Source organism: Mugil cephalus, chromosome 1 (assembly GCF_022458985.1).
Source record: "Mugil cephalus isolate CIBA_MC_2020 chromosome 1, CIBA_Mcephalus_1.1, whole genome shotgun sequence".
In the NCBI taxonomy this organism is placed as follows: domain Eukaryota; kingdom Metazoa; phylum Chordata; class Actinopteri; order Mugiliformes; family Mugilidae; genus Mugil; species Mugil cephalus.
Genome location: NC_061770.1, coordinates 53601899 through 53617500, shown reverse-complemented (window position 1 = coordinate 53617500; position 15602 = coordinate 53601899). Strand labels below are relative to the sequence as shown.

The following is a 15602-nucleotide window of genomic DNA, read 5'->3' as shown; positions in this document are numbered from 1 at the left end:
GGTAACATTTAGGATGAGTTTGTCATTGTGATAGAAAAACACAGTAGAAAGAACATTTTGTGTCTTCAACTTGCAGCCAAGAGAAACAGAATCTCCCTCAGTGATAGGATGGACAGGGCTCACCAGGATGATACCATCAGCTGGAAAACAAGCAAACAATGTTAGTGTCAGTCAGAGATCAGCTGGTGTAGACCTTTAAAAAACCCTGACACAATGATGGGAAAGGCTTCATGTTGGTTTATTTGCTCATGAGCAGATCAGGGAATATTTTATCTGAGCATCAATATACAGTATTCATTTATAAAAAAACAAAAACACGTTTAAACTGCCTCTCTAAAATGAATTATTAAAAGTTTTAGATGATATTTTAAATTATTCAAACTATTTCAAAATAATTGAATGAATACCAAGTATTACACATGTATAATACTTTGTTCTATTTAGTATTTGGCTGCAAATAAAACGTTAAAGAAATGATTTGATCATAAGAAGATAGAGTAGAAGGAATGAGATATTCACTTAAATCTACAGCCAAAGATACTGGGAACAACTGAATATATACCATGGACAGTGATGTTGACTGCGTTGCTGAACTCTCCTGATCCAGACTCACACCAGTACACTGCATCATCAGACTGGGATCTGGATAATTTACATGTTGATCCAGTCATTGTCCCCCAGGTAGAACAGTGTGACAGGACGCCATCATCAGTAAACCTCCTCACTCTCCACTCAGTAGAGTTTCCCTCACAGCTCAGAGAGACAGAGTCAGAGGTGAAGTGCTGCACTCTGTCAGGATTCACTGTGAGAGACGCTGGTGAATGGAAATCTGACAAAGAGTCAAAGCAACAACAGTGATATTAATATTAAAACGGCCACAATGCAAATACTTATTAACTTTCTTTTTTTTTAATTGCTGAAAATTAGTGCAAACATGTCAAGCTGCAGTGTTTTGGTCAAACTATTTTTTTCTACCATTTCAGTTTATTTTAGTTGATATGCACCAAGCAGCAGTGTGTAAAATGAGAAACTACATGTGTACTCTGACAATCTGATCAGTTAGAGCAGTAACATGAGCAAAGATGAAGAGTAAAGACTCAAACACATGTCGTTCCTTAATGAATTAAAGTCATATTGTTCCTCTTTCATTTATTTGTTTACTTTTTCCTTCTCTCTTTTCCTCCTGTGTAAACATGTACTTTCTTCTAGACGCAACTTACACCCACTCAACACAACACAACACAACACAACACAAATAACCTCCTGTGTTTTATAGACGACCTGTACCAGTTTATTTTGTCTCTGTCAGAAAAAAGCTTCAAAGTCTTGAAACTCTTTTTTGTGTTTCTCATTTTCTCCGATTTGTTGAGAGGAAAACATGATGGTTAAAGAGAATTAGTTTGAGGTAGAAAAAAAGGAAATATCATACTAACATTAGAGGAACATAAATATGCAGTCAATGAATTGTAAACATGTGTTTTAGTTTTCTAGATACTGCATGGAGGTCACAGATAAAAGGTGATTAATAAAAGTAAAGATGTAACATCTAGTTATTGAGAGAACAGATGGAAACAGACTGACCTCCAGACCAGACAAACTGAGGTGGACTGTAATCAGTGTAAAACACTGGCTCTCCTCTTCCAGCTCTACACACATATCCTGCTGTGTGTGTCTGTCCATCAATGATGCAGGAATCTTGTTCAGTTCCATTGATGCTACCAGGAAGCAGCTCATAGTTGGAATATTGATACTTGTGTGATATAACAGGAACAGCTTTATACCAGTAAAACCTCCATCCTGCAGATGGATGTTCAACCTCACAGCTCAGAGTTACTGAGGCTCCAGGACTCAGCCATGATGGAGACACAGAGAGGACAGGTTGTTTATCTGTTGAAAGAGGTTTTAAACATGTGATGTCTCGTCTCTTAACATAGACTATAAAAATGTTCACTTTAATTTACAATCTTTGTGAATATGTAAATAATGAACATTTAAAATCTCTACATAATAACAAAATGTTTCAGTGTCTGTGGCTCAGTGGGTAGAGTGGGTTGTCCATGAACCAGAGGGTTAGTGTAGCACTGGTGTGTCAATGTGTGTGTGCAAATGTTTAGATAAGTCTGTGCCTGTAAAGCTTTGAGCATGAAGAGGTGTTAAACCTTTGTCCACATGAATGTTTTTAAACATTCATCATGTTTTAGGATACTACAGTAAAAATATAGTTTAGCAGCAAGTGTTGAGTTTTGTTGGTGGAGGAGGTGAAACACACTGAGATAAATTCATCTTTTTACCAAACTGATGTGTACAGCACATGGAGAGTTCCTCCTTTAATCCTGAATGTTCCACATGTGTCACTCAGTGATTCATGTCTATTTTATTCTATTTCTCTGACTCTTTTTAACAAACTGAAAACATAGACAGTTTGGTGTAGTAAATGATGGGAAGGATTGTCCACAATGGAGAGAAGTTTACTCCCTACTGATCACTTGTCCACCCTTTCTGATCAATTTGTTCATCCTGCTGATAAAATGAAACTGATATGGATGATAGATGTTCATCTTACCTGATACAGTCAGTCTGATGGTATCACTCCACTCTGTTAAATAGTAGCCTCTTCTACCTCTACATCTGTATCCTCCACTGTCAGACTCAGTAGCTCCATTGATCCTGTATTCTCTGGATGTTGGAGGTTTGTTTAACTCGTCTTGTTTCCATTCATACGTCTACTGAGTACGTCCACCTCCCTGGATCTCACATGTGAGGGTGATTGTCTCTCCTCTGAATATCTGAGGCCAGTTGGTTTGAAGGATCACTGTGGCCTCACTGGAAACTGTTCACAACAAAAAATACTCCGTTTGAGTAAAAACTGAATAAACAGAAAAATGTAACTGATTTAGTCATAACTTCAGAGCTTATTATGTAAATATAAACTGTTCCCCTGTAATGTCACTCAACAGCTACAAAATAAAACTGAAATATTTGGTTTAGAAAAAAAACTGCTGCAGTGACAACAAATATCATCAGACTCCATCTAGTGTTGAACTGTTGAACCTCAGTTGTTTCTATGAAAGTTACATTAACCAGAGTCAGGACAATTAGTTCATCAACTGGTGTGAATATGTCATCAGTAGCTCCATAAATCTCTCCAAGTTTCATTCATTCTTCCTCTGGTTATGTGGGTTTCTCAGTCACCTCAGTGGCTTTAGACTCAATGATGAGGCTCAAACATTTCAACCTTTACTGACTCTACTGTGTCTGTGTGTGAACAGTAACAGGTCTGTTCTTGTCATGATGCTGTATTGATGCTGTATCAGTCTGCTCCTGTTCACTGCTCTGTCCAGGTTTTTTTTTTTTTATTATTACAACGTGCCCTCAGTTCTGCAACACACATCCACAGACATACACAACATCATCCTATGGCTACACTAACGTGGATCCAACAGACCAGACCATACTAACAAATGCTGGTCCTGACACAAAGACGTCTAACAGTGCAGGACAGTTTTTGATGTATTCCAGATGCAAACAGTGCTGTCCACCAGTCAGCCACAAAATTAAAACCACCAGGACAAAAACTGGTCACCACGACCGCGCTCTGAGGTACGAGGGCTACTGTCCTCATCTTTTATACCTTTGGGGCGTCACAAGTCACACCCTTGTCCTTCCCCTACATGGGGCAAACCCTCACCAGCCCCTTATTTTAACCAATCATATCCTTAGAAATTGTCTTCATCACTGTTGATGAGCCACGTGGCATTGGATGCAGATGTGCCACATGGCTCTGGAGCATCGTGATCTACTCCAAATACCTTTTCTATTTTTTCCTCAGGTTCAAACACCTGCATTTATCAGTAGTTTTGGAATTTCCCTAGGCTCCTAGTTTCACAAGGTTACTCCCGTCCATTTTACTCCCTTATCTTCTAATCCACTCTTAAGCTCATTATTCTTTAAAATAACTTTACCAAGTGCGATAAGCACAACTATCTTCTACATACACACGTGCTCTTGAAACAACAGAATGACTACTGGGTTAAATTGCAGACCTTGAGGACCATAAGGACCATACAGCCATATGCATATGTGCAAATACTCAGGGACATGCAACTACATCCTGGTCCTACCGAGTGGGTGATGGACTAGACCAGAATTCCAGCTCAGTTAAGCTTCTGAGCAGCACTTAGATTCTCACTTAGATTCTCAAAACAAAATGTAGAAGTCTGGACTGAAAATGAACATATATATTACGTTAGACTTAGACTTGGACAGACTTTGATGATCCACAAGGGAAATTAATTGATCATAGCAGCTTAATTGACACAAAAAGATGAGCTGTTTTACATCTGGATAGAATAAGGAATAAAAGAAGTTCTGTAACCTTCACTATGGCAGCAGAGCTGAATCATTCTGCTGGAGAATGAGCTCCTCTGACCCTCTAATGTTTGGATGGGATGGTTTGTCCACAATGGAGAGCAGTTTATCCAATGTCCTCCTGTCCCTCACTGAGACAAATGACTCCAACTCCCTACCGATCACTTGTCCAGCCTTTCGGATCAATTTGTTGATCCTACTGATGTCTGGTACTACTTCTCCAACAAACCACAGCAAAGAACAGGGCACTCGCAACAACAGCCTGGTAGAAAGACTGCACACAGACTGATAATTTACTGCACACATTGAAAGACCTGAGCCAGAGTGGGTGAATCCAGTTAGTCTTTGTACTCTGGAGCCATGAGGACACTGAAATCCTAGAGCAGCAACAGTGAAAGTCTTCTGGTACCAGGACTACCCTCCAGTCTGTGGATTGTTAGCCTCCTGATCCTGAAAACAGCTCTCCAAACCACACGTTCTCAAACACACGTCCATTCTTTGATGTGTAAAGATTCCATTGAACTTTGGGTTTCATTTGGACTTGGAATATTTAATTTGATTTTGGAAGAACTTTGGGGGAAGGATGTTTGATGGGTTTCGCTTGAGGAACGTTTACTCTGATTTCGCATGAACTTTGGGGAGAATTTGGATCGATGGACTGGGAATTTTGGGGAACATTGAAATTGTTTTGTTTGTACTGTGGGGCATTGGATGTTTATTGAACTGTTGGGGCATTTGGGGTCCTTACCTGTGGGAATTACTTTATGTTATTGACTGATGACCAGGGGGGAATTTTGTGTTTTTGTTGTTGTAAATCTTGTCCTTAAGAGTTTCCTGTATTTCAGTGGCCCTGCAATTATGGTTAAAGAAAAGACAAAAGGCACATATCTGACTTTTGACCTTCATTTCTTATGTATCAGAATCGTTATTTTCTTTTCAGGACCCCAAACTGGTAAGGGATTAGGTAGGGACCCCTACCTACTATATGTCTTCTATATTACCTAGTTATAAATATACATTATTATTATCATTTTGCATTCAATATTAAGCTATTCAAATAATACACAGGTTCAAATATTCATTCTTAAAATTTAAAATCTGTATATATATATATAATATTGCAGTGGAACTGAACAAGATTCCTACATCATTGATGGACAGACACACACACAGGGATATGTGTGTAGAGCTGGAAGAGGAGAGCCAGTGTTTTACACTGATTACAGTGAACCTCAGTTTGACTGGAGCTCAGTTTGTGTTTTGTTTCAATACTTTGAGACATAATTATTTAGAACAAAACTTACTGCGCAAACTCATCTAAGGTAACTATTTTAAACTCTTTAAAGAGGACGTGAAACACTAAACATGGTTATGATCATTTAAAGAAGGTCTCTCGTACTAAAGGTTTATTTAAGTTTAAACACTGATGGTGAAAGGAATTTCAAAATCCTGCCATCTAAGTTTCACTGTTAAGACACAGGGCGCCGCCATTGCTGTTGTGTCTCAACTTGTCCAGCTCTTGGTCGTACTGAGCCACTACATATACACTGAACGTGACAGGACGAGAGGAGCAGATTACAAAACCAATGGAAGGAGGCATGTTCTGCATTGCTCCTGGATGTTCACATGAGTTTTATAAAGTTAAAGACTGGGAGAAACCTGTTCATTTCCATCATCTGCCACAGACACCCAACACCTGTTCTCTGATGTTGGCTCGCTACACTCAAAGGGAAGAATCGGGAACTGGAATTTACATTTTACACTTGGATCTTAAGAAGGTTCCAAGTAGAGCTTCAAAATGCAAAAAGAAGAAATGGGAGAGAGAACCCACAACTTTAGATTTATTGAAAACAACAAGTGAGCTGAAATAGGCTGTTCATTCATCAGCTGATCAAAGGTTTAAGATGACACTTTCATTTCTTTTTTGAGGGGGTTGTCAGCTTTTTTTAAGCTATGGTCTTAACCTTTAGATCATCTGACCAGCCACCATGAAGTGCTACCAACCCTCTCCTCACTGTCGTCTCCATACGGAGCCGCTGAACCTTCTTAATCAAAAATGAGTCTCTCAACCCTCCTTCTCGTCAGTGGCTCAAAGACATAGTCCATTGGGTTAGTTGATAGAAAAATCCCTCTCTTCTGCCTCATCCCATGACATATTTCTCCTAAACTGCGTTTTCTTTAATAGCGGCCAAAGCAACTAACCCACCAGTGACATAACTTAGGGAGTGTTAATTAGTTGTATGTTTTTGGTCAAGCATGTGTAATGGAGGTTGAAGTTTCTAGTTTTTACTCTATGCATAGTGTATAGAGGTTATGGGCATATATGCAGCAAGTCAAAAGATGCAGCAATGTGAATAATATTTCTAGACTTAAATGTTCTCATTCCTTCCATCGTGAGCCTCTTGGTGGCGCCTTTTGCAGCTTTGGTTCCGTTCCTCTGTCAGATGTGTTTGCAGACGCATCCTTGAGAACATGATGCATAATATGATGCATGATGTTCAGCTATGTAATATTGGCGTTAATTACTCAGCTGTTACTAAAATAGTTTATCACTCGTTGATGCAGAGGTTTCCTCTCATTGTCTTTGAGAACACAACATAAACATGTATGTTAAACTCTGCAAGTGTCCTAATTACTTCCTGTTACCTGTCACCATTTTAGTAGCAGAACTTCAAACGTTTCTGACATGTTCACTTCATTGGTGTTTCAGTCATTTTTATATGAGGATATGTCTGTTTTTTTAAATTTCCTGAGAGTTAGAAATACATCAAAGTTTTTCAGGTTTTCAACTCATTGATGATGAGAACAACTCATGTCATTAAAGCTTTAATGTGAATACACTAATTGGAAAATGACTGTTTTCAGTTACTCATTTCATATTCAGATAGTGGTTTTTTATTTGCTTCTTCTTAATTAAAGCTGTGATGCTTCGTAAGCCTGCTTACATCTTTGACGCTCCTTGATGTAACAGTAACAACTGCTGAAAGTCATGTTTCTATCTTTGTGAGGACATTGGCCTGATGCATTAATTCCCTGGTGTGTTACCCTAAAACCAAGTCTTAACAGGTTTCAACCCTAGTAGTATATACAGTCAATAGTTTCAACCCTTGAAAAGTCCCAGCCCATGGCAGGAAAAAAAGCTCACAGCAACAAAGTGACCTCACAATGTTAGTCTGAAGAACTGGCCTTCACATCTTAATAAAAACAAGAGCGCACACACACACACACACACACCACAATTCTAATGTGGATATAAAAAGTCCACAGTTAACACCTCAGTTAAAAACAGCAGATTCTTTTCATTACAATCAAATCAAAGACGACTCATATCAGAATTTATGCCACTTTATGTATTTATTTATTTGCTTGTCCCAACATACGGATGCATCCAAACAATATTTCTATATGTTTTTTTTAAATGAAAGCTCCAGTTCTGACCATGTGAAGCAGCAAAGCAACAGCTGCAGCCACTGAGTAGCAGAGTAGCTGAGAGGAAGATGAATGCCTCTCAACAAGGAAATGAAAATGACTTCTTGTCTAAAACCTGATAAGACGTGTGAACTCTCCAACAATTTTCATCTTTTTCTCAGTGCAATAATCTGTACATTTATATTTAGCGTTTGCTGGAACATGAATGCACAACACGTCATGTCTGATGGAGGGATATCAAGGTAAGATGTTTTTTTTTGTAACTTAAACACATTAGTTGCATGTTAGTAGTTTGGCATATTGCTGCATTGTTGGCTCAAAGCTTCTGAACAGGAGGATTTTTTTGAAGGAATCTTTGTAGTAGAGTTTTCACTTCAGTTATGTTCAATAGACTCAGTAGATGACTCGATGTTTTTATACTGCTCAGCAGTGGCGTCATTGCATTGGGGCTGGTGGGCCACGTCTCCACCAGAGGGTGCTGCTGTGTGTGTACGTTTTCCTGTGCCAAAAATGTTGTTGTAAGTTCTCAAAAAGGCACTTGTGAATGTAGTTTACATATTGTTTGAATTTTAGTGGGATTTGTGTAATGCATAACTGGAGATATGTGTGTGGGGGACACAACCTCAACTCCCCTACAGAGCTGTTCACCTGTCTGTGGTGCTGAAATGGCTGTTTGGTTATGATATATTGTGTGTAGTGACTTTGTATATGATTGCAGTGTATTGGGGGTGCGCCGTTCACACTATAAGCTGTGCTTTGAGATTTTTATTGTTGTCACATGATTGTTTTGATCTTGAGTATTTGTTATAGTGAGATCTTGAACACTGCTGTTTGGTGGAGCTAAAGATATGATGATATATGTCATCAGATGTAATTTTGTCGTCACCTGTTCATTGTCAGGAGCTGTGTTCCCCTCTCTCACTTGCTATTGTGTTTTTGTTGTGAGGGTATTGATAGTGCTTTTCTGGATTACATTATGGGATGAAAAATTTCCAAACCAAAATCACCACTGCTGCTCAGTATTATTTTTGTATCTGCCTCTTACTAAATCATAACTGCCACTTGAGTCAAGGACACTGACAAACTACAGTCACTGATTTAAGCACCGGACAGCTCCTCTGAACCTCTCTCTACTGCCTGGCTTAACACAAGGTGAGGTAACTTCAGCACTGGACAGCGTCACTGGGGGACACATCAACTTCACATGGCTCAGCTTGAGGCTTTAGTTGTGGATCTGGATCTTACAAAATAATCCACTGACAAAGATTGAGCATCATCTCCCACCACTGGAGCTTTGAGTAACACCACACACCAGAGGTCCTGCATGTTGCCTGAATACTTTAATCCCTGGATATTGTACATGTAGGGAGACTCAGGCAATACTGGTTAAAAACTGGTGACTGATGCTCATACGCTCTAAGCACTGTTGTTTTTTTACTTTCCCAAAATAAAGACTTTCTTCAAGTTTCGAGTTTCGAGTAAACCTCCAGGGCTTTACCAATAAGAACAAACAGCAGCAACAATGTCCACACATTTTTTGGCCACTTCAATGTAGAAGCCACACGCTCCTATAAAATGAAATATTTGTCTACATTCATGTGTAGATATAGATCAAGTAGATGCAGCACCATATTCTAACTCCCATAAGAGAACTGGATTTTGATGTTCAAGCTTTTCCACTTCGAGTGCAACATCACTTCTTTTTCCTTTAACGCTTCACGCTGTAACTCAATACTAATTACTATTTTAATAGGAAAACTATAATTGACTCAGCCTTTTATTCAGTATCATATTGACACCAAGTCATTATTCAAGGTTCATTCGACTGTAATCTGTCAGAACAGTTCACAACAATATCCTGTACAGATGTGTTTGGTTCTCACTGCACTAAAAGAATAATAATTCTTCTCATTTCCCATATATTAACCTCCTAATACAGACCTCACAGGTTTTATGATTGTCTTGTGTTTACATCTGACAGCCAACAGAGGGTGCTGTTCATTGCTTTATCTTCTTGACTAAGTTTCATCAGACTGTAGTAACCACTGGGTAAACTGCAACTCTAAACAATATTCAACTTGTCTTTGTCTTATAAAGTTAGAAATGGACACGTATGATGATTTGATGATTCAGTGGCGTAGCCCTGTTTGAATAAAGTATTCTGAGGTTGTGACAGAAGCTTAAAGTTAGCAGACTGGCTTCTCTGAGTTGTAATGGCAAAGTGCGTTCCTGTTAGAACGCAGTCTATAAGTTCCCCCAAGACTTAGGTGAAGAATAAAGAAGCAGGAGACAGTCCTTCCTTATGGCGCTTTCATCCAGTGTAAGCAAGGTACACAGATGTGGTGGGTGTGGTTATATGTGTGTGTGCTTCTGGAATAAACCAAAAATAAGAAAAGCCATCAATAAAACAGCTCACGATGTGTTTAACCATAACACACAACCCGAAATAATAATAAAACAATCATTAGCATGAAATATATGATATGTATATATCATATACAGGAGAAATATCCATGATATAATATATATATCACATATTTAACTGACAACATAGAAAAACAGTCAGTGGCATAAATATAACCAATAATCAAATGACCACTAGTGGCTGGATCTGGCTAAGTCACCTGCTCTGTCATGCAGCCTTCAGAACAGAGGTGATAACAGTTCACTGTAAGTCACAGAGCCACAAGATTCCTCTTAGGATGATTTGATTGTGGAACATTACCCCTCTGATGCATGAATTATGATATCCTGAGTCAAGATTTTGTTAAAATGTGTTTTTACTGTTTTTAGGGCATGAAAAAACAAATATTAACTTTTTTTCAAAAACAGATTTTCAGGAAGTTACAGACATGTCCATGCCAGTTTAAACATGATAGAAGAATGAATCAAACTGATATTTATCATAAATCCATGAGCACTTATGTCATTGTATGCTTTGGAAAACACTTTAACCTACTTTCAGACACTTTAACATTCTGTAGCTCTATTGCTAAAACCTAAATAAGAAAACAAACAAGTCAGCTAAATTCATGTTTCAAAACATCTCTAAAAAGAACAAACAAAAGTCACTGCATCACTGATTTTTTTAGTGAACCTTAATGAAAGTTGGCAAAGTATCCAGGGCACAGTGTCACACTGCACTGCATGCAGATGTATTTGGTCTTCCGTGTGCATGCAGCATCGTGGCATCTGTTTGCATTTTTGACCTGGGTGAGCTTGGGCCAGTGATTTCCTGTGCTCAACCTGACCTCACTTGGTACTTTGGTCACTGTTATGTGCTTTGCTGGAGGTGGGGTCCCACTGGGTCTTCCTCTCCTGCTTTGCTGAAGGGAGCCAGCATTTATCAGTGCACGGGCCACAGAAGCTTTGAAGATGAGGAGATTCATCTTTTCCCATCCAGACATCAGGCAACAACAACGGCATCAAAAAACACTCACATGTACCACAGCTTGTTTCTACGTCTGTGGGGATACACTGACACACACACTGGTCAACAAGATCCACCCATGTGTTGATAAAGGGCCACCGAGAAGGGTCTTTGGACACTAATCATCGTTTTTTTCTTTCTTGAGCCATCTTTTGGCCACATCTTCAGGGGACTGGCACAGGTGGATGCCATGTGGATGACTGAACTGTCAAGCCAACGTGTGACAGTGATGTTTCCATTAGTGCTGACAACAGAACAGGCCCCTCTTCCTTCTTCTTTCAGTTGTTTTTCACTCTTGAGTTTCTGACTCGCTCCTTTCACTCTGTTTGCTCTGCATGTGCCTGTGCATGTGCCCAGCCAGGCTCCACTGCTCATCAACAGCTCAACTGTGGAGGTGGTCAGCAGCACCAAACCTCACCTGGTCTGTGAACACCATGTCACTGATCTGATCAAGAGGGCACAGAAGCACTTGTACTTCCTGCGGAGGATGAGGAGAGCCCACCTGCCCCCGCCCATCCTCAAGACGTTCTACAGAAGCACCATAGAGAGCATTCTGACCAGCTGCCTCTCTGTGAGGTGTGGAGGCTGCAGCGCCTCCGACTGGGAGAACGTGAGGAGAGTGGTGAGGACAGCGGAGAGGATCATCGGGGCCCATCTTCCCTCCATTCAGGACATCTCATCACAGCGCTGCATGTCCTGAGCCAGTAACATCATCAGTGACCCCTCACACCCCCACCATGGACTGTTCTCCCTGCTGCCCTCTGGAAAGAGGCTCCACAGCATCACATCATCATCATAATTTTATTTTATTTTATTTTATTTATTTATTTATTTGTTTACCTCTAGGGTTCTCCTGGAATAGAAGGATTGACAAGATATTCCAGCAGTGGTCAACGTGTGTGGCTTCCTGTCGGCCATCTTGGATTCAGAGGAGGTTCACTTGTAGTTACAGCAACTAACCACTGAATGAACCTAAATGGAGGGTGGCAGCAGAGAGCATTCTAATGGCTGATATGCAACTCCTACATAGAAACCATTGTATATGTCAGGAAATGACTTTTAAACAGCTCTCCACTGTAGTGGCCGCTATGCGCCAGAGTTACCTTGATCAACGTACATCACCCAGTGTTTAGAGAATGTTTGTGTGCTGGTTTATATCAGGACAGATGAACAGTATCAAATCACTGTACAGTGTTTATTCGTTGTATAGACATTTTGTTCAGCACCCACTATTTAATGTATTCAACCTAACACCACACTGGTGTGAGGCAACTGTTGAGGCTGACAGTTTAGCAACAACAGCAGGAAATGCAAATGTATGTAAATAAGTAAGTGAGCACAGTGAATGATGGCTGCTGTCTTCTTGTTAACACATTAGCTGTGGTTTAAGTGTGATGATGCCTAATACTGGCACTATCACACCTCTCTGTGTGAAGAGGAACTGACAGTTTCTATACTGGCCTTACTGAGTGAACTGTAAAAACCGAAAATCAAAGAGGAGCCGATGGACAATGCTTATGCCGGTATATCAGGGCATGAGGCGGAGTTTCAAACCGTGCTTCAGAGCATGTTGCTCACATAAAGCAGTCAGCTAGGAGGCTGGCTAGAGAGGCTGATCTCGGCTCGAGGAGCGCGGAAGAGCGCGCCGGCGGGAGAACGCGCACGGCGAGCGCCGCAGAGCTGAATGTAAACAAAGATGGCGGCGCCCGCTATAACCAGGTTCAAGTGAAGACGCCGAAATACTCCGGTATGGCGGACTGGGGAGGCCTTCCACGTCCAATTTGAACTCTTAGCACCGGCTGCAGGCCGGTCAGAGGACATTAAAGCGCTCCAGCTGGCCCTGTGCCTTACAGATGAAGCTTTGTCATGCTTGCTGCTGCTTTGCCCAGCCGAAAGAGAGGACTATGGAGCTCTAGTGGGAGCTCTGCAGCGCCGTTTTGGACAATGCAACCAGCCTGGTGTTCTGCGCTCAGAACTGTCAAACAGGAAGAGGCAGGCCGGGGAGCCGCTCAGGGCATTGACTAATGACATTGAAACCCTGACAAGGAGAGCGTATGCAAACATGTCCCCTGAAGTGCAGAGTGAACTGGCCAGGGACCAGTTCATCCGGGCCATAACTCCCAGGGAGCTGCGCATACAGACACAACTAGCGCGCCCCCATAATCTGCAAGAGGCGCTGGAGCTGGCCTTGGAAAGAGAGATCATCGGAGACACCACAAGTAATGGCATCGGGCAGATGAGCTGACTGAATTGATCCGTGCTGCGTCACTGCATCGCCACGCAGCAACAACCGGCCTCTACGAGGCCCTCCTGTGTGTTAGGTTCAGTCCGGTCATATCAGCGTGAGGTGCCCCAAGCAGGCTGGTGTCCAGGGAAACGCTCTGGGGTCTGTGTGGATGGGACGACACAGACCCCTGTCCCTGTGTCCCACCATGCTTTGTTGCCTCGGGATGGAGCCCAACTGTACAGACGGGGGAGCGGGGCTCCACTTCCCCCAGAAGCAGATGACATCACCGAGGCTGCAAGAGTGGTGGGCTGGACCCCATGGGGGATTTCTGCCATGTCCTCATCACCCTGGTGGGGGCTCCATGTATAGCTCTCATCGACACCAGCTCCACGGCAACACTGATGAGACCCGACCTGGTCCCAGCAGGGATACAGCTGGAACCTCCTGTGGTGAAGCTGTGGTCAGTGACTGGTGAGCTAGCCCCTATGCTTGGAAGAGGGGTGGTGGCTATACAAGTGGGAGGGCTCTCATTGAACTTTAAAGTGTGGGTTGCAGCAGTGCAGGACCCCTGTATATTAGGACTGGACTTCCTGCGGGCCGCCCGCTGTTTGTTAGACCTGGGGAACAACACACTGACATTCCCGGGGGGGCCCACAGTTGGAATGGTGCCCCCCACCCAGGCCCCAGGGCCACACCCACCAACCTCACGAGCAGCAGAGGAACGTCAGGGACCGGACCCGCAGCCCCAAGCTTTTTCCCCTACGCCCCTTTCCTCCACATCCTGTATCCCAGCTGTTGAGCAGCCCCCAGTCCCTGACCAGCAGCCCACAGCAGGTGAGGAGGACAGACTGGCAGCAATACGAGAGATATGGAGGCGCAGCTGCGATAACCTGGAGCCCGGGCAGCAGCAGGAGTTGTGGCAGTTATTGCTGGGCTTTAAGGACATTTGTGCTCTAACAGAAGAGGAGGTGGGCCTGACACACCTGGTGCAGCACGAAATTGATACTGGCGATGCGCGGCCCATCAAGACACGCCCCCGCCGCCTTCCCATGAGGCACCAAGCTGCTGCAGACAGTGCTATTGACGAGATGCTGAAGACTGGCATCATCGAGCCATCTGTTAGCCCATGGGCCTCGGGGGTTGTGATGGGCAAAAAGAAGAAGAGTCCAAAGATGAGGTTCTGTGTCGACTACAGGCCCCTAAACAGTGTGACCAAGAAAGGTCTTGAAAAAAATCATGACTTTAGCTCTTTGAAGAAGGCCTTGACAGAGTCTCTGGTCCTCACCCCCCCAGACCCCAACCTGCCTTTCGTCTTAGACACAGACTCCAGTGATGTTGGGCTGGGGGCGGTGCTGAGTCAGGTGGGGGAGGAGGGGGAGAAAGTGGTGGCGTTCCTCAGTAAAACTTTCGGCAAAGCTGAACGGCGCTATTGTGTGACACACAGAGAACTTCTAGCTATCGTGAGGGCAATAAGCCACTTCAAGTACTATCTGTGCAGCCTGCCCTTCACTGTCCGAACTGACCACTCTGCCCTACAGTGGTTAATGTCCTTCAAAGAGCCGGAAGGGCAGATTGCACCCTGGCTGGAAGAACTGGCTCCGTACGTGTTTCAGGTGGAGTACAGGGCTGGAGCTCGCCACGCCAATGCTTTGTCCAAGACAATGGGGAGGAGCACTGCCTCTCATGTGTCAGTGAGTTTCTATGTGTAGCCAATTAGCTTCATCTGGTTTCCAGCGTGTGAGATATTAGGGTGTGATGTGTCCTAGTCTGTGAGCAGCTGTAGCAAAGCCAAAGACAACTCCTTATATGGTGAGATAGCATAAGTAACATTCTTTCTGATTCTTCCCAAGGTTATACACAGACTGAAGGCCTTATTAACCCCTAAAAACCCAACAATACAGTGTGACACAGTTTGAGTCCACAAAACACAGAAGGCAGGTTCTTCAAGAAACATATGTTTTTGGGGAAAGTGTAGATATATACACTACCGGTCAAAAGTTTTAGAACAGCACACAGTATCCTCTCAGCCAGCATGTCCATGTGGGGCCCATAAGGGTTAAGTGGGCTGCAGATAAGGGTCCCAAGTGGGTTTGTCTGCAGCTTCCATGGTGACCCCACCTGCGTTTGCCCACATGGGCATCAAGTAGG

At 42.6% G+C, this 15602-nt stretch overlaps 1 protein-coding gene across 1 annotated transcript in view; it reads right to left on the bottom strand.

Moving 5' to 3' along the window:
* LOC125014502 overlaps window positions 1-5977 on the bottom strand; it is a 21215-nt gene extending 15238 nt beyond the window's left edge. Inside the window, exons 1-4 of the mRNA XM_047595656.1 lie at window positions 5836-5977; window positions 1817-1887; window positions 1200-1215; window positions 563-829 (exon numbers count right to left, since the gene is read on the bottom strand). Of these exons, the coding sequence (XP_047451612.1) occupies window positions 563-829; window positions 1200-1215; window positions 1817-1887; window positions 5836-5977 (496 nt within the window). The remainder of the gene's footprint in view (window positions 1-562; window positions 830-1199; window positions 1216-1816; window positions 1888-5835) is intronic.
* Window positions 5978-15602: the final 9625 nt, after the last annotated feature.